The 20,305-nt window shown below is 35.1% G+C and overlaps 1 protein-coding gene across 1 annotated transcript in view; it reads left to right on the top strand.

The window, feature by feature from the left end:
- Nucleotides 1–18,637, top strand: part of LOC107474576 (probable inactive purple acid phosphatase 16) — a 33,725-nt gene extending 15,088 nt beyond the window's left edge. The window contains exons 2-5 of the mRNA XM_016094201.3: nucleotides 7,796–8,020; nucleotides 9,631–9,901; nucleotides 10,422–10,590; nucleotides 17,973–18,637. Of these exons, the coding sequence (XP_015949687.1) occupies nucleotides 7,796–8,020; nucleotides 9,631–9,901; nucleotides 10,422–10,590; nucleotides 17,973–18,182 (875 nt within the window). The 3' untranslated portion in view covers nucleotides 18,183–18,637. The remainder of the gene's footprint in view (nucleotides 1–7,795; nucleotides 8,021–9,630; nucleotides 9,902–10,421; nucleotides 10,591–17,972) is intronic.
- The last annotated feature ends 1,668 nt before the right edge of the window (nucleotides 18,638–20,305 follow it).

The raw sequence follows: 20,305 nt of genomic DNA, 5'->3' as shown, positions 1-20,305 counted from the left end.
CTGACTTATACTCAAAAGATTGTGCTTTAAACCACATACCAAAAGCACATCATCAATGAAAGTAGATTGCTCATTACCTACTTTTTCAACAGCAATGATTTTACCTTTACCATCATCTCCAAAGGTCACAAAACCTCCATCATACTTATTTAGTTTGATGAAGTAGGTTGACCTTCCAGTCATGTGCCTTGAACATCCAGTATCCATGTACCACATGTCCTTTTTGTTCTTGGATGCTAGGCAAATCTGCATGATGAGTTTCAAGTAGCCTTAGGTATCCCAATTAATTTGGATCCTTTGAAGTTAATCCATCTTGGTTGCCCAAGTGCATTGAAATCACAAACAATATTGTAAACTTTGTTTTCAACAACTCTTTTTTGAATGAAGCATTGTGCATATGAGTGACCAAATTTCTTGCAATTAACACAATGATTTTCTGATGTGTGCCGCTGAAATTTAGGTGAGTTATATTGCTTGAAATGATTAAATGGTTGGAATTTTCTGGTTTTTGGAGGAGATGCATTTCTTTTGACAAATTTATTTTTATTAATGTTGTTCCTCTTTACAAGAGCATTTTCATCAGAATTTTTTTGAACATTTTTACCTTTCGAATATGAGGTTTTGTTGTAAAAATGTGGTTTCTTGAAAACAGCCTCATTTTTCGAAATGTAACCCAAACCTGGCCGGTTTGAACTCGGTTCAGTTCTTGGTGAAGGCTTAGTTTCACTTGTGTATACTTCATCAAATTTTTCTTCAAGTGTTGGAGTATTTTCGATACCAGATTTGTTTGGTATGATTTTGGTATTTGATGAAGAAGCCACAAATTTTATAGAGGAAATATTAGAAACTGCATCTTCCTTGACTATGTAGCCTAAACCAAATTTTTCAAACAATGGTCTTTGACTTGCAAGTAATTTGTCCAAGTTACTAGGACCTTGAGCAAATTTTGCTAAGTCACCATTCAGCCTTTTAATCATGTCATTTAATCTTTTATTTTCAGCAATTAACTCATGTGAAGGATCCACAATGTGCTTTCCTTTTAATTTTTCAAGTTCAGATTTTAGAAATCTATTTTCTTCAATGATGTCCAAAGCACATTCAGTTTCCTTCACTTTTTCTTTTAAAAACTCATTTTCAGCTCTTAACCCATCTCTTTCAGATCTGCATTCATTGTATTTGTCAAGCAGTTTTGAGGTGTTTAAGGTAAGATCATCAATAATAGCATGCAAGTCCTCAATGGTCAAATCATAATAATTTACCTCATCAAGATTGTTGTTTCCAGCCATGAAGCAGTCTTTATTATCTCCTTCAGATTCTTCTTCTTCATTTGAGTCATTCTCAAGATCCTCCCAAGTTGCCATGAGTACTCTCTTCTTATCCTTCTTTCCTTTGTCCTCCTTTTTGAGCTTTGGACAGTTTGACTTAAAGTGTCCAGCCTCCTTGCAATGATGACACATCATCTTGCTCAAGTCTATCTTGTGCTCCTTTGAACTTGAACCCTTGTATTTGCCCTTGCTCTTCATCATCCTTCTAAATCTCCTAGCAAAAAACCAAAAGCTCGTCATCTGAAATACCATCACTAGACTCACTCTCTTTTGGTTCTATTTGTGACTTGAGGGCTATTCCCTTTTTCTTTGAGTCTGTGTTTGTGTGTGTGGCTTCATAGGCAAGAAGTTTTTCTCTCATCTCATCATAGGTTATGGGACTTATGTTGTTACTCTCGGTTAGGACAGTGGCAGTGTTTTCCCACTCTTTTGTGAGGCTTCTAAGGAGTTTTCTCACCAAGGTTTGTTCTACATAGTTTGTACCCATAGCATCAAGGTTGTTGATTATGATTGAGAATCTCTCAAACGCTTCATCAATGCTTTCTCCATCCTTCATGCTAAACATCTCGTACTCTTTTCGCAGCATATCAATCCTCGTTTCTTTTACTTGTTTGGTGCCTTCATGTGTAACCTAGAATTTTTCCCAGATATCTTTGGCTGTCTTGCATCTAGACACCTTCCAGTACTCTTCAAAGCTGATAGCACAGTGAAGAAGGTTGATTGCTTTAGCATTCAGCTCTATCTTCTTCTTATCATCTTCATTCCATTTAGCTTCTTCTTTTGTAGATTCTTCTTTTGGAGTCACCACTTCATCAGCACTTGTCTTTGTTGGGATCTTTGGACCGCTCACAATAATCTTCCATATGTTATAGTCAATGGATTGGATGAAAATTCTTATTCTTTCTTTCCAGTAGGAGTAGTTCTTCCCGTTGAAGAAAGGTGGCCGGTTGTTTGACTGGCCTTTAGTGAGGGTGTAAGCAACTGTGGTTGTGCCCAAGTTGTTTGCCATTGGATCTTTGCTCCAAGCGGTTAAGCTTGATTCTTGAGACCTCAACTCCTGATACCAATTGAAGGTTGTGGTAGGCTTAGAGAAGGGGGGTTGAATCTATGCCTTCCTTTTAAGTTGTTGTTATGATCTTTTTAAACAAAATTACAATTCTGATTCTGTTTGAACTCAGCAGCGGAAATTTATGAGACAATTTATTTTTGTCTCATGAATATCAGAAAACAGAACTCAGCAGAGAAGAGAAAGGCTAACACCAGCATGTATCCTGGTTCGGTTGTCTTGTGCTATGCAACCTACAACCAGTCTCCTCCACAACTATGGAAGAATTTCACTATAGTTAACAGTATTACATACACCAATAACACAGGATTGACCCAATCCTATCACACTCAAGTTCTAACCTAACTTGACATTGGCTATGCTAATACCTAACTATACCTCTTAGTGCTAACCCAACTAAGAAAGGGATACCAAACAGGTACAAGATACAAGACACTTAACTAACCTAAAGAAATCAGAAAAATAACTCTAGGCTTTTCTCTCAAGTGTATCACTCAGCCTTTTTTCATTCATGGCTTTTACTTGAACTTTCTCACAATGCCTTTTCTCACAAGAAATTACAGAAAGATAAACTTGGAAAAGTACATTACAATCAATAAAACATGAAGGAGATTGACTTCATCAGCAGCCTCTTTGCTATGTGCAAAACCAGATTCGCAAACCTCAGATGCAGTTCTTCAGTATTGGCTGAATGCTTCTTTGAAAGAAAACATTATCCAAGTAGAGGAACTTCTTAACAGAACACTGTTCTCACTCTCTGGTTTTCTCTCCTTGCCTTTGAATGAACAGAAAATCTTCTTTTATCTCCTTGCATGTTGCTGGGTTTTTCTTCCAAGGTCAACACCTTGAGCCTTGAGCTTCACCAACCCACAGATTCACTTTTCTTTACCTTAATCCTTAGAGTAGAAACTTTTTCTCTGACTTCCTCATCTTGACCGAAAGCCACAAAGCAGTAACCATAGAAATCTTCTCATGGTCAACTTGATCTTAGCCATTGAAAAACTACTTGGTCCCCAAGTATCACTTGTGACCGTAGATGTGAAGCAGAATAGGGCAGAGAACAACTTTCCTTTGAATGCCATTTTCGGATAGAGCAGAGAGTTGGAAAGAAGAGAAGAAGATTTGATGCAAGCAAGATGAGATGGAATACCTTTATCCTAAGCTTGATTTGGTTTGAATTTTGTGATTAGATTTCTGTGTATCAAGCTTAACCTTTCTCTCTCTTGCTTCTTTGGTGTTTTACTTGGTGAAGAAGCTCTTTCACTCTCGTTCTCTTTCTTACTTTTCTGAAGCTGTGATGTGACTTGATTAGAGAGGAGAGGAACGTTGCTTTTGGTTAAGCAAAAGGGAGGGATTTGCATTTCTGAAACCAGATCGGGCTTGGATCGGGTGTTGGTGTGCTTGGCCCGATTTAATTTCTTTGGCTTCCTTCTTTGCTTTTGCTTGGGCTCTTTATTTTGCTTTCAGCCCAATATTCTTGCTGATTGCTTTTGGGCTATTAACATTTGGCCTGCAACAATAAACAATTAGTTAATATGTAGATATAAATAATCAACATTTAATTATTTATTTTGCCCAAAAATAATGTTTGTCATCACTAATTAATTTAGTTAAATTCTTAACTCAACAGTAAGGGTCTAGCAATTAACTGGAGGCGTTTAATAAGTGATTCTGCTAACCCATTGTGTGTGAATATGAGCTACTGAATGTTCAACGCTTATTCCGTTAGTCATACAATAAGCACCAAAGGCTTAGGAAGTAAATTCACCAGCATTATCAAGACGAATTACTTTGATTGAATTTTCTGAAAACTGTACTTTTAATCGAATAATTTGAGCAAGTAATCTCGTAACCGCCAGGTTGTGAGAAGACAATTAGCACGCATATGATCATTTCGAAGATGCGTCTATTAAGACCATAAAATATCTAAAAAATCCACATGGTGGATGAATATGTCTACATATATCGCTTTGAATCCTTTCTAGGAATTCAGGGGACTCAAATCCAATCTTTACTGGTGATAGCCTTAAAATTAGTTTTCCTTGAGAACATGTACTAAAACAAAATTCACTAGATTTAAAAATCTTCTGGTTCTTTAGTGAATGTCCATTAAAATTTTCAATAATTTTTTACATCATGGTTATTCTTAAATGACATAATCGATCATGCAAAATTATAAATTCATTTGGGTTGGTAAACTTCAGGTTTACAATGACATGTGTTTCAATTGTACTAATTTTAGTATAGTATAACTCAAATGAAAGTAAGGATAACTTTTCTAATATCACATTTTTATTTGAATCAAGAGTTGTGATACATAAATACTCATGATTTTTCTCATGCATTGTTTCAATATGATATCCATTTTAACAAATATCTCTAAAACTTAACAAGTTTCTTAGAGACTTGATAGACAAAAGTGCATTGTTTATTATGAATTTTGTTCATCCGAGAAACAAAATTATAATTCTTCCAAAGCCTTCAATCACATTACCTGAACCAATAATAGTATTAACATATTCTTTTTTGGTACAAGATGAGTAAAATATATATTACTTTTGAGAATGATATACAAACTTGCACAATCCGCAAGACAAACATCTTCACCATATGTCCTTGTAATTTTTTTCAAAGACAAATAATAATAAAATGAGTAAAAGTATATGCACAGTAAAATTATTTTTCTTGATTGAAATCGTTTTTCTAAGAAGTAATATACATAATTTACATATTTATTTACATGAATACTTAACAAACCCACATATTAAACTATTCCATCATTGATCAAATGGTCAATATTTCCTTCAGAATCTTTAAAGAAATCAGATACTTCATAATAAGTGGTGTAATTTTCAGCAATATCCTTTGAAACAAAATTTGTCTCATTTTCTTTGTTGTCATTTTTCAAAGATACTTGATAAAGATCGACTAGGTGCCTTGGGGTACGATAGGTACGCGACCAATGTCTCTTTCCACCACAACGGAAACATTTATCCTCTATTGATTTATTTTGCCTATTGTTTCTTTCTTTATCTCACTCCTGGTGAGATCCTTCTTGTGAACATAATTTTTCTTCCATCCATAATTTTTCTTGTTACCAAACCTTGCCATTTACCTCTTTTAGGGTAATGATTTGTCACATTTATTTCAGAAAATGGGGCGGCGCCAGTTGGGCGTGCTTCATGATTTCTTAAAAGCAATTCATTGTTATGCTCAACAACAAGAAGACAAGAAATTAGATCAGAATATTTTTCAAATTCTTTTTCTTGATACTGCTGCTGCAGGAGCACATTTAAGGCATAGAAGGTTGAGAAAATTTTCTTTAACATGTCATTATCAGTTATTTTTTCTCCACATAATTTCATTCGTGAGGTAATTCGGAACATTGCTAAATTATATTCATTTATGGATTTAAAATCCTATAGACGCAAGTGCGTCCACTCATATCGGGCTTGAGAAAGTATCACTGTCTTTTGATGAATATACATTTTTTCAAGGTTTTTTCATAGATCTACAGGATCTTTTAGTGTAAGATGTTTATTTTTCAATCATTTGTGAAGTGACGACGAAGGAAGATCATGGCTTTGACTTTATCCTTTTGGGATGCATTATTTTCAATCTTAATGGTATCTCCAAGATCTATTGAACCAAGATGGATTTCCGTATCTAGTGATAAATAGTTGTTTCCAGATATATCAAGAGCATTAAATTTAAGATGAGCGAGCTTTGACATAATGAAAATTTATTACCCGAGTCTTCCTAAATTTTGATCAAAGTCTCGTGTTGATAAGGTGTTGTAAAATAAATAAATAAGGAAGATATAATAAATATAAAATAAAAAAGTGTAAATAAAAGACTCTAGTATTGATATTCACCAATATAATTATCTCACTATAATAACAGAAATAACTCATATTTACTAGTATTATATATAGGAGAGATCTATGGTGGCAGAATTGTGATAGCTAAAAGTTGCTTTTTATTGACCAACAAGTGCTTTGTTGACATATGGCGCTTTTATCATTGCAAAAGAAGCATAAAGCATAAAATATTAAAGTACATGTCCAAAAATAATTTTTTGTTCATATGAGTTATTAATTTATTATTGAATCATACTCCTTGTTTCTATAAGTTTTGTTTATTTTTTTCAAATTGTATAATTAATTTTTTATTTTATTACTTTATTACTGACTTTTTTTAGAAGATATTGATTAATAAGAAAAAAAATCTTCTTGTTACCTATTTTGCATGGTACTTCCCAAACAATAAGCTTTAAATTAATTTGTAGAGAGATGTGAAAATCAAATCATTTTTAGTAGCTTTTTTTTATAATTAAAATATAAAAATGATGTTAGAAATTTATTTTGTAACCCACTTTTTTTTTATAATTTTATAAAGTACAAATTCTGTAATAATTTATAGTTAAATTGAAATTGCAAAATTGATACAATATTTAAATAATAATATGTTGATAACGATAAGCTCATTTTTTGGAGGCAGTAAAATTAAATTAGATAATAACAATCTCTCTAAGTTAAAAATTTAATTAATTTTGATTAGAGATTCAAACTATTTATCTCTGTCCATTAACAATTTTACCATATTTGGCCTAATCAACTCCTTTAGTCTACTCTCTTCAAAAGTGTCACGTGTTTCTTTTAGATTGGACCTTGTCTTTGTACCACCTTAGCCATTGTTTTGATCTAGCCACCACAGAAGTCATATATATATGAGAGAAAATTTTATATTATTGTAGTGTATCTTTTTATTTGAGGTTTAGCCTGTTATTTATATGTGTACAGAAGATTATATTTTCAATTTTATTAAATTTATTCTCTCTTAAGAATAGACATCTATATAATCATCCTTATCACAACACAGATTGTTTAGTATCATCTTAAGCTAAGCAAAAAGATTCAAATACACAACAAAAAGTCAATGTGTTTTAGGCAAAACAACTTAATTAAATGAAAAGTATACTTCATGATAAATTTGTTTCAAAGATTTAAATATAAAGAACATATAAATTAAGAATTTAATCTTAATGCATTAACAGCATAAACTATTTTAAATAGTTATGCAGTCACATCCTTTTTTTAAGACTATTTATGTAATTAATGTAAAAAAAATGATTATTTTTTATGAGACGACATTCCATTATTGGATACACAGGTAAAAAAATACAGGGATATGAACATGTTATATGTGATGCTTGAGTAGTTACATGTTTAAATTCCAAATATGCTAATTACTTAGGAGAAGTTGTTATGAATTTATTGAAGAGAACTGCTTTAGTTCAAGGTAGCTATGAATCTTTTCTCGCCCCCTATGTCTGTGAATTAATTTTCTTTATGATCATTTATAGGTTTCATAAATACCAAAGGCTAATGAAACTATATGACAGATTTTGTGATATATCTTGGTGATGTGATTACGGCTAACAACATAATGGTTGCAAATGCAAGCTTGTACTGGGATCAGGCAATCTCTCCTACGCAAAACAGGGGCATACCTTGGGCCAGTGTATTCGGAAACCATGACGATGCTCCATTTGAGTGGCCATTAGAGTGGTTCTCAACACTTGGAATTCCTCAAATCCGTTGCCCTCCAACCGGAACTTTTTGTTCAGGTACTCGGTAATACGTTTCAGATAATTAAGAATCTTGTTATTGTACATATTTTCTTGATAGGGAGTTGAAAATATAATCATAGTATATGATCTTTAATACATTCGTCGAAGTAGGTTGATCTGGTTTCTGTGGAGTTATGAATATTTCTCTGAGGATTAAAGAATAGGTTTTTTTGTAATTTCCAAAAAGAAAAATATTAGGGAGCCAACACTTTTTAGTAATATTATTCAATATTTTTAGCTAACATTTTAATTTTATACTATTAAAATTGGGGTTAAAGTTTAGGAGTTAGAATTTAATACTTAAGATTTATTCAAATAAGTTAAAATTGAATAAAGTACTTTATTTTTTTAAAAAATATTTTTTAACTCAAAAAAGTCAATTTAAATTAACACTTAGAATATTGATAAGTATCAGTCAAAAATGATAAATTTTGTTAGTCACGTAACATTACTCGATCGGGTATAATTATCTAGTTAGCTAGTAAAAGCACACAAACAAGTTACAAGTGTATGCAAACACTCAGGCAATGGCGGAGTTTTGTTAGGACAATAGGCCATGGCCTCCAAAGATTTTATAAAAAAATTAGTAGTTCTTTTTCACATAAAATAAGATTAACTCAGATAGTTAAATTCACATATTTCCATTTTACATATCTGTGTTTATCATTCACTTAACTTTTTATTCTTGTGTGATACGCGGTTAATAGTCTCATACATTTTTATATATTATTTTATTTTTAGAACACTAAAAGCTGTGGTATAACTAGTAGTATGCCACATGCTAATAAATAGTCATTATTTTATTTTTTAAATCACCATTGCAAACTACATGTCATTGTAGTATTAGCCCTATATATATTAATAGATTTTGATATTTTATTTTATTAGAAAGTTAAAATTTTATTTTGGTGTAATATATTATTTGATTGTAATAGATATAACAATAAAAATAACTAGTTTTGAGACTTTTGAAAAATAGATGCTTTAAAAATAAATTTTTTAGAATGTCAAAAAATTAACTTATAAATTATAATTTATTTGCATAATTAAAAAATAGTTTTTTCAAAAGAAAAATTAGTTTTTAGATTAAAAATATTTTTTATGTGCAAAAATTAGTTTTTTTTGTAAAAAAACCTATTATTTTTTAAAATTTAATATTTATTTTTAAAACTAATGTATTAATTTTATAACCAATTAATAACTAATTTTATCATTTAAAATCAGTTTGTAAACCAAATTTTTAGTTAACCAAAACCAGCTTTAATTTTTTAGTTAACCTTAACTATATATAATTGCACGTATTAATAACAAATTTTAAAACTAATTATATTTACAAATTTTTTTAATATAAATATTATTATATAATTTTTTAATTATTTTTATTAAATTTTTTGGCCCCTCCAAAAATTTCTTTGAAGCTCCGCCACTGCACAGGGACACAGTTGGAAGAGAGGCACTTGAGCGACAGATACGCGAAGAAGCTAGTGACAAGAAGAAAAATTCATCAAGTCAAAAAACTTGTCCACTGAAATCGTATTTTAGTTGCTGAGTTTTGGTTACGTTTAATCAAATTCAGACCAAGCTGATTCAGATTTGATCATTTTCAGGAGAAGAAGGATGTTTCAAAGGAACAGGACGACCTGAACTACTGAAGAACGAGATCAAGCACAATGGTTCTTTCTCTACCTATGGTCCTAGAAATCTTTGGCCAAGTGTCTCTAACTATGTCCTTCAAGTTTCATCATCAGACGATCCACAATTGCCCTTGGCTTTCCTCTACTTTCTTGATTCTGGTGGTGGTTCGTATCCGGAAATAATATCTAGTGCTCAGGCAGAATGGTTTCAGCAGAAAAGCAAACAAATTAATAGTGATTCAAGGTAGAATAAGGCATTGCATTTATATTCGGATAAACAGTTTTTCTTCTGGTTTCTTATTTGTGTTTTTCAATTAAGAATTCTGATCTACGGACACTAATACAGACACGAGACACAACACGAAATATGAGACCCATGAACATACGAATTTTAAATTCTTATAATTTGTAATTTTTTTATGTCTTTTTAATTATACAAAATATTTAAAATATTTTCATGTTTTAATTAATAATAATATATACTATTTTTAAATTCATTTCAAGAATACATGTTAAGAATAAGACTCGAGATGCAATAATTAGGTGTGTTTAAGTATCTTCGAAGAATAATTTTTTATTTTTTATTAAGATACAGTTGGACAAAAAAGGCACGCAAAATGCACATTGATAAATGTCGTGTCCAAAATATGTCTGAGTGCTTCATAGATTAAGAAAATAACTAGAAAATAGTTCTTTGATTCTCTTGTTTTCCCTTGTATTTTTCTAATGACTCAAATGAAGCATATATTATTTGTAATTGGCAGGGTGCCAGAGATTATTTTCTGGCATATACCGAGTACGGCCTACAAGACTGTTGCTCCCAAGCTTACAATACAAAAACCTTGTGTCGGTTCAATTAACAAGGAAAGTGTTGCATCTCAAGAAGCTGAAATGGGTATCATGAATCTTCTTGTGAATAGAACTTCTGTCAAGGTAAGTTCTAAGCCATCTTGGTGAGTTGGAAATAAAAAAATTGTAGGATTATGACTAGTTAAGTAATACACTTCTTATTAACCAAGTAATACACTTCTATCTAGCTAAGTAATATCTCACAAAGAAGGATGAAAGTATCTTATCATTGGCCTGGTTGTGTTTTAGGAATAATGGCAAAAATTTATCCTATAATCTTATCATAATTTTTATGTTATAATTGATTAAATCTCTTCTCATCCAAATGCAAACATCGTTAAGATTGGTGAGTCTTTTGCTTGATTGTTGATTTTATTTTGAGAAGATGGAAAGTACTTTTTTTTAGTGATACTTTATTAAACTTGACCACATAGTAGGTATAGAGAGAAAAGTATGTACATATAAACAATCTTTGGGATTTAGCAGAAGCATCCCAAAAGATTATAACCCAGCCATTATAGTGCCAAGCTCCCTCTTGTCAGCTAAAGAGTTGTCCTCTATATTATGGTATTATTAGATATATAATTATTCATATGTCTTTATTTGATAATTTAAGTTTTTAGGATATAGTTTCACGATAGGTATCCCGTGCAAGCTTATAACAAGTCCTAGATCTCATTCTTCTCGTGGATATTTGGTAAAGCAACAACTAGTGGTATTGAGAATCATAAATTTTTGTGTAACTTGGATGAAATTAAGTTTGATATTCTAATTTATTTAAATTGAAATTCTTTTACTCTAAAACCCTTTCTTTCCCACGAAGAATTTAGATCTCCAACCTACTAAAATTGGGTAATCTTTAAAAAAGTTTAACTTTCCGAGTCATTTTTCCGAGCAACCATTCTCTTTAATCATAAATTGGATGGATTCTTCAAGTCCCAGTGCCTTTGTTTTACACACGGATGAAGTTTCACTAATCTCAGTATCTCACACAACATCACCAAATGTAAGGCTCGTTTGGTTAGTGCCTCAAAGACATAACATCTTAGAGGAATGACATTAGTGTCTGTGTGTTAGTGTCCTCTTCTACCCTATCTCTTGTTCCAAAATCCAAATGCAGCATTACTCAATTCGAATCCCCTCAATTTTTCAAGTACTCCCAACCATCTCCTTACTTTTATCCAATTCTGTAAACAGTTTGTCAGCATAAATACAGGATACTTCTAATTTCTTTACATAATATCTTTTCATATACATCAACATCTTCAATAATTATTTGATTTCTTAACCTCCACAATGTCTATATATAACTGTAAAAAACAAAAATGATCCATTTCTTTTATTTCACACTATAAATTCTGATTTTAACTACAGATCTAAATAGTTACTGTGAATATTTGGCATAGCCCACACCAACTTCAACCAATTACAGCAACCCTTAATTTTCCTCGATGATAGAAATAGGTTTCTATTATTTATAGGAGGAGATGTAAGGAATAGATAAGCTGAATTTTCACTACTTAATTTATAATTGTTGCTGGTTGGCTGCTAGTTAGCTCTTTTAAGCTAGTTTAGTAGGTTAGGAGCAGTAGTTCTAGGCTTAACTACTGCCTATAAATTCTAGGGGTTAGTTAGTTCTAGTTAGTTCTATTAAGTTTGTTAATTTAGGAGAGGAAAGTTCTCTCCAGAATTGATTAGATCCAACAGTGTATTTCAATTAGGGATTGTGATTTACGATCCCTAGTTCATCACTAAAATCTCCTAATTCTACTAGCTCTCAGTTCCTACCAACTATTATCAGAAGTCCACAGATCTTGGTACTTGTGGTGAATGGTGCAGCCACGATCACACAAAATGGAAGGGAGATTGGATGCGATGGAATCGCGTTTTGACCAATTTGAAGACCTGTGTCGCGCGTTGCAGAAGATGCTGCAGAGGACCGATGCACGAGTGGATTCCATGGAGCAAGGTGCTCCGATCCATCACAACCGGAGTTCTCCGGCATTGCACTAGGCTGTCACTGGCTCGGAAGGAAGCAGAACTGCGCCGGAGTAGTGGTGAAGACTAGAACTCTCGATATTTTGAGCTGAGGACGCGATGACCTAGATCGAACGTATGGAGCAGTTCTTCCTGCTCAGAGCGGTACCGGAGGAGGAGTGACTTACGGTGGCGATGTTCGCCATGGAAGGCCACACATTCACGTGGTTTAGGTGGTGGGAGGCGACAGCCTCAGTACTTTATGGCGGTTCCTCAGTGTGGTGCTGCTATGGCACTTTCAACCGGCATGGCTACAGAGTCCGTATCAAACGTTGCTGAACCTAAAACAGTCAAACTCGGTCCGGGACTATGTCAAATTAGTTCGTGCTTCACGTGCGGCCTTTTCGCAAAATCGTGCTGGAATTGCTATTGGACCTCTTCTTGAATAGGATGAAACTGGAAGTGGGTGAAGAATGTAAACTATTTCCATATCAGTTAGTGGATGAGTTGATGGAGTTGGCACGAAAGGTAGAAAATTGCAACATTGTCTTGCCAGGAGTATCAGGACGCAGTAAACCACCGGCTTCCAACTTTATCATTACCAATTCACTTGCCACCAAAGCTGTGGACCCTGCTACAGTGTCTAATTCTATAGCTCATAAGGGTGCAGAGTCAATGACGAATCCCTTGCGATGGCGCAGCTTGAGACATTTCAGCAACGAAAAGTATAGGGCGAAGTGTGTCAGGGAGAATGTTTCTTCTGTGTTGAACTGTACTTAGCAGACCATGTATACAAGAACAAGGAGTTCAAGCTGCTAATAATGGAAGCAGAGGCTAAGGAAGGGGACTGGTTGGAGCACGAAGTTGTTCCAGACATAATAGAGCAACTGGAGCTCAAACTTTCATGTTGCAATCCCCACCATAGGTCGTTCAAGGTGTGGGCTGAGGTGAAAGGGCATCAAGTGAGGGTGTTGGTTGATTGTGGGGCCTTGGATAACTTCGCAGCACCAGAAATTGCAGCAAAATTGGGGATGGTCATAGATACTACACCTAAGTTCCGAGTGAGGGTGGCTGACCATCGAAATTCGGGGGGACAGGATAGATGCAACGGAGTCACATTAAGCTTCCAAGGGCTGTCCATAACAACGGATTTCTACTTTTTTCCACCGAAGAAGCGGAGTTTGTTTTGGGGCTGGAATGGTTAGACAAGTTGGGAGTCATTAGAGCAAGTTTTAAGGATTCTTGGATCAAGATACTCAATGGTGGGGGGCCTTTAATTTTGAAAGGCGACCCAGAACTGTGATAAGGTGGGTAAATTTACACTTGGATTCGGTTGTAAGTGTGCCACAGTTGATACAAACAATGTTGGACGATCAAGAGATAGTGTTTCATCCACTATCGGGGCTACTGCCGCATCATTCGCATAATCATGCTATTCCCTTAAAAAGGAAGGGGCTATTGTGCCTAATATTAGGCCTTACCTTTTTTCATATCACCAAAAAGTGGTAATTGAAGAAATGGTTGCGGAAATGCTGGTTTCAGGAATCATTCGGCCTAGTATAAATCCGTATGCTAGTCCCATCTTGCTGGTCAAGAAGAAAGATAGAGGTTGGAGGTTTTGTGTGGACTACCGTGCTCTAAATGGGATCACCATAACGAAAAAATTTCCAATTTTAGTCATTGATGAGCTTTTGGATGAGTTGGCAGGGGTGTTGATTTTTTCCAAGCTTGATTTGAAGTCCGGGTATCATCAAATTAGGATGCGCGATGAAGACATTCACAAAACTGGCTTCCAGACGCATGAGGGACACTACGAATTCTTGGTAATTCCTTTCGACCTAACCAACGCGCCGAGTTCTTTTCAAGCTTTGATAAATGACATCCTTAAGCCATTGCTTCGGAAGATTGCATTAGTCTTCCTCGGTGATATCTTAATCTACAGCTGGGATGTCGAGAGTCATGTCGTTTCACTTGTAGCAAGTATTTTGCATTATCACCACCAATAAGCTTGTGTTAAATGCCAATAAGTGTACATTTGCGGTGGATTCAATGGAGTATTTGGGCCACATAATCTCGGCTGAAGGGGTGGCTGCAAACCTTAGCAAAACAGCAGCCATGCTTGCTTGGTCGGTCCCTAAAGATGTACGTGCCTTGCGGGATTTTTTGGGCATCACTGGGTACTATCGGTGGTTTGTGCAAGGATATGGCATCATTGCAAAACCATTGACAGATTTAACAAGAAAGAATGCTTTTGAATTGAACGCTAAAGCCATGGCAGCCTTTGAACAACTAAAATCCCTCATGGTAGCCCTTTCCACATTGGTTGTCCCAAATTTTTTGCAAGAGTTTGTCATAGAGACCAACGCCTCAAGCGAAGGGTGAGGGGCTGTGCTATCTCAACAGGGGCGCCCGATTGCATTTCTAAGCCAAGCATTGTCGCCAAGAGCGCATAAAAAATCAGCTTACAAGAGGGAATTGATGGCAGTGGTGCTTGCTGTCCAGAAATGGCAGCACTACTTGCTAGGAAGTCATTTCACGGTGTTGACGGATCAGCGGAGTTTGATGTTTCTTACCGAGCAACGTTTAATGGATTTGGCCCACCTCCACTGGACAAAAAAGTTGTTGGGCTTGGACTCCAACATCAAGTATCGGCCGGTACTGGAAAATAAGGCACCAGATGCTCTTTCGCAGCAAATGATAGCTAAGGCTATCTCAGTAGTGCACGTAAATCTTTGGGACGGTATAAACGCTAAGATAAAGGAAGATCTGGAGCTACAAAAAATGGTAACAGGGGTCTAAGGATTTCCCTGGTTACTCCTTAAGGAAAGGGAGGCTGTTCTATCAAGGAAGAGCAGTGTTATCGGCAAATTCAGCTCATATACCCTCCCTGTTGGCTGAGCATTATGACAGCGGGATGGGGGGCCATTCAGGGTACTTTTATACATACAAGAGGTTGGTGGTTGAGGTCTATTGGAATGGGATGCAGCGACGGGTGAAGGATTATGGCCGCTTGTTCTATTTGCCAACAAAGCAAATACGTCGCGCTTAAGCCAGCGGGACCGCTGCAGCCCTTGCCAATTCCAAAGAGAATATGGGACATATCACTATGGATTTTATGGTCAGCTTGCCCAAGGCAAAGGGCATGGACACCTTTTTTGTGGTGGTCGATTGGTTGAGCAAATATGCCCACTTTATATCGTTATCACACCCTTTCTCAGCCAAGGAAGTGGCTGCAATTTTCATTAAGGAGGTGGTAAAGCTTCATGGATTTTTGAAATCCATTGCTTCCGACCGAGATAGAGTTTTCATGAGTAGAATTTAGTTCAAATTATTTCAGGCGGCGGGCACGAAATTGAAATACAGCATCGCGTTCACCCACAGATGGATAGGCAGACAAAGGTGGTGAATAGGTGCCTCGAGACTTACTTGAGGTGCTTTGTGGGTGGATATCCAAAGAGGTGGTTGGAATGGTTACCAAGGGCAGAATATTAGTTTAACACGACCTTTAACGCTTCAAAATGCACTACCTCATTTCAGGTCGTTTATGGGGTGCCTCCCCAATTTTGTTCCGAGAAGAGACAAACCCATCTCAGGTTGAGAAAGTGGCTGTACTGGCAGTGACCAGAGATGCGGTTCTAGCTAACTTAAAGCAGCATTTAATGCAAGCTAAGTAGAGAATGAAGCAAACAACGGATAAGAAGCAAAGAGAGTTGGAATTCGGGATAGGAGATTAGGTGTACCTCAAGCTACAACCTTACCGAATTAGTTCCTTGGCTCAAAGGATGAATGAGAAATTGAGCCTTTGCTTTTATCGGCCTTTCGAAGTGCTAGAGAGGGTAGGCCTAGTGGCATATCGATTGGCGCTGCCGAACGGGTGCAAGCCCCACCCGGTCTTCCACGTAAGCAAGTTAAAGAAGGTTGTCCCGGCATCACAGCAATCGCATGTTTTCCCACCAGCGATGGCAAAGGATGGCAAATTAATGGTGCAGCCCGAGGGTATTTTTGCATCTAGATCAGCGAGGGATGGCTCCTTAGAGTACTTGGTTCGTTGGCAAGATCTTCCATCATGCGAGGATAGTTGGGAGGAGGTTGTCGCGCTGTGACACTCTTTTCCAGAGTTCCACCTTGAGGACAAAGTGGTTGTCCAGGGGGAAGTAATGATAAGAACAGGTTTCGATTGGTTTATAGGAGGAGAGGTAAGGAGTAGATAAGCTGAATTTTCACTACTTAATTCATAATTGTTGTTGGTTGGCTGCTGGTTAGCTCTTTTAAGTTAGTTTAGCAGGTTAGGAGCAGTAGTTCTAAACTTAACTGTTGCCTATAAATACTAGGGGTTAGTTAGTTCTAGTTAGTTAGAAAATTCTGTTCAGTTTATTAGTTTAGGGGAAGAAATTCTCCTCAAAGTTGGTTAGATCCAACAGTATATTTCAATAAGAAATTGTGATTTACAATTTCTAGTTCATCAATTAAATTCCCTAATTCTGCTGGCTTTCTCAGTTCCTATCACATCCACATGACAAAGGACAAAATTTCTACGTTACCATTGAAAGGAAAACATAACTTCACATGCCTTAATGTAGAAAGATAAATGGGTATTTGATTTTAGATTTTCATCATATTAGGTGTTATTGGAGCATTAAATTTTAGGTATGAGATTGTGATTCTAATTACAACATACTATAGCAATTATGAGTTCTCACTTGTTTAATACCTAAAGATTTACTTATAAATTTTATATTATTATGCTTTTTTGTTGAGATATTGCTTGAAATTCCTTGAGTTTTATGTGAATAGCGCTCATTGCTGATAACAAAACCATTTTGACAAGATTCTTTGTATTCAGTCATATCTTGAAAACACATTCACGTGGTGTTCGATGAACATACAATAATTTCTCCATTTTGTTGCACTATTTGATCATCCTTTAAATGAGATTCATAGATGTTCTTTTTTATCTATTATCTTATTCTGTCCAGTTGTTTATTTTGTTAAATTTTAATTTACACTTGTTTAGCATCCGTCTACTATTAGACCCACAAACCGAATACATTTACCTTGTTTTACTTGGGATTGTAATGTATTTTTTTTTCTTTTGAGGATAGAAATTTATAAAATTTGTGAAACATCCAAGAACATACGCATGCCACCTTGCCACTAGGGCCCACAACATAATACAGCCAGATTTCCTAATAAAATAGTAAAATGTATCGATATATGTCTTAATGAAAATTACATATTTTAATTTTAGCTCTCTAAATTTTGTTAAGATGTTAGTCCTTCTCTTTTACTTTTGGCCTTATAGCTCCAAATTTCGGTCTTGTAAAGTGCTCTTAGTAGTTTTTTTAATCATCAAAATATTTGACACTAATATATCTAGCTTTAAAAAAATAATAAAAAAATACGTTAGAGTTACTAAAACTAAAACCAAAGCAACTCATTTACAGTAATTACAAAAGTATTTAAACTTTTTATCTTTTTATAACTTGCAGGCAATATTTGTTGGACACAATCATGGCTTGGATTGGTGCTGTCCATACCAAAAACTATGGCTATGCTATGCAAGACATACTGGCTATGGTGGCTATGGAGATTGGCCTAGAGGAGCTAGAATTTTAGAGATCACTGAGAATCCCTTCTCTCTAAAGACTTGGATAAGGATGGAGGATGGTCAAATGCACAGTGAAGTTGGCTTGAGTTGAAGGTCCATCATCTAATTATAGAAAATGCTTAACCAAAAGTAATTACTAAAGACACCTATAAACAAAAAAAGTAAATACACGGGAAAATAAACGAAAATTGCTGCTAGCAAATTTGTAAATTTGTATTCTTTGCAGGCGTACGCCTGCATGGGATTGTAGATATACATTCTTATGTATCTTATTATTGAATTCATTATACATAATATTCCTGTGTGGTGAGCTTTGTAGGATGTATAACTCGTTTTGTCCAAGTCTAAATTGGCCTTCGCTTGAGATGGATGAGGTATAGCTCCGAGAGAACTGGTAGCCATGGACACCTGTAAAGACACTTCGATGCTCGAGTAAGAGTGAGAGAAGAATAGCGTATATTCAGAGTGAATAACATACTTTTTTTCTTTTTAGAGTTTTCTATTTTATAGTGTTGATGAACGTTTTTGCTATAGGGAAGTTACAACGTTAGTATATTGGTAATTGCTCCTTGATGTGAAGTTACCGTCGGTTTAGAATTTTCACACAAAAATAGTCTCGTCGAAGTATAGATCTAAACCAACAAGCAACCCTCAATCAAAGTTTAATTTTAGTTGTCACAAGTTCAACCCACTAGAAATAACCGAGAGTATTACTCCTGGGTTGTTCTCCCTAAGAGTTGCAATCGACTGCTCAATTATTGGTTATGAGATTCAAGGGGTTAGGTTGATAAAATAAGAAATTTAAATGACAATAAAGTAAATCAAACAACTAAAGATAACAAATACTAAAAAGAGGCATTCATAGCAAGGATTGAGAATCAAGATTTTCTATCCTAGTCATTAATCATAACACAATAATAACCAAGAGCTAAGCCTATTACGTTATCTCCAACATCCGGAGAAAATCAAATATGGCTAGTTAATCCTAATCCATAAGTAGCATCAATGGAAACAAGACAAACTAACAACCCTAGATCACCAATCCAAATTGGATATTATTGACTCAAGAGCACCTAATTTCTTTTTCCACGCCAAGAATGCACAAATTTACTCTAAAACTAAGCCAAGCATTTTGTCAAACACTTAGTGTGCATAAAAGGAAAAACATAGGAAATTGCATGAAATATAAAATCTAAAGCTACCAATTATAAGAAACTAATAATAACAAATCAAAATAAACATCAACAAACATAAAAACATCAAAATTACATTAAATGAAATTAAAAGTAACAAGAGTTCATGAATATAAAAGTGGCATAAAAGAGAAATTAACAAGATAAACTAAGAAAATTAAGGCAATAGAACAACGAAAGATAAAAGAAACTAGATGAGAACAAGAATTGAAACTTAAATCTAAGAGACAATTAAACTAAGAACCCTAATTTCTAGAGAGAAGAGGGAGCTTCTCTCTCTAGAACTAACCTAAAACATGTTTTCTACACTACTCTAATTGCTCTCCCCTTTCATCCTTCTTCACTTTGGCTTGAAATAGCTTCAGAAATGAGTTGGACTGGGCTTGGAAAGCCTTGAAATCGCTCCCAACGTGCTCCTTTAATGAGATCACGTGACAAGTGTCACACATACGCGTGGGTCACGCGTACACGTGGCTTGGTGATGAGCGGATAATTTATACGCTTTTTGGCATTGTTTTTAGGTAGTTTTTAGTAAGTTGAAGCTACTTTTAGGGATGTTTTCATTAGTTTTTATGTTAAATTCACATTTTTGGACTTTACTATGAGTTGTGTGTTTTTCTGTGATTTCAGGTAATTTCTGACTGAAATTGAGGGACTTGAGCAAAACTCTGAAAAAGGCTGACAAAAGAACTGCTGATGCTGTTGGAATCTGATCTCCCTGCACTCGAAATGAATTTTCTGGAGCTACAGAACTCCAATTGGCGCGCTCTCAACGGCGTTGGAAAGTAGACATCCAGAGCTTTCCAGCAATATATAATAGTCCATACTTTATTTGGGAATTGACGATGTAAAGTGGCGCTCAACACCAAGTATATGCTGCTGTCTGGAGTTAAACGCCAGAAAAACGTCATGATCCGGAGTTGAACGCCCAAAACACGTTATAACTTGGCGTTCAAATCCAAGAGAAGCCTCAGCTCGTGAATAGATCAAGCTCAGCCCAAACATACACCAAGTGGGCCCC

This window comes from Arachis duranensis, chromosome 3 (assembly GCF_000817695.3).
Source record: "Arachis duranensis cultivar V14167 chromosome 3, aradu.V14167.gnm2.J7QH, whole genome shotgun sequence".
Classification (NCBI taxonomy): Eukaryota; Viridiplantae; Streptophyta; class Magnoliopsida; order Fabales; family Fabaceae; genus Arachis; species Arachis duranensis.
Note: the sequence above shows the minus strand (reverse complement) of the source record. Positions and strands in the feature narration are given on the sequence as shown.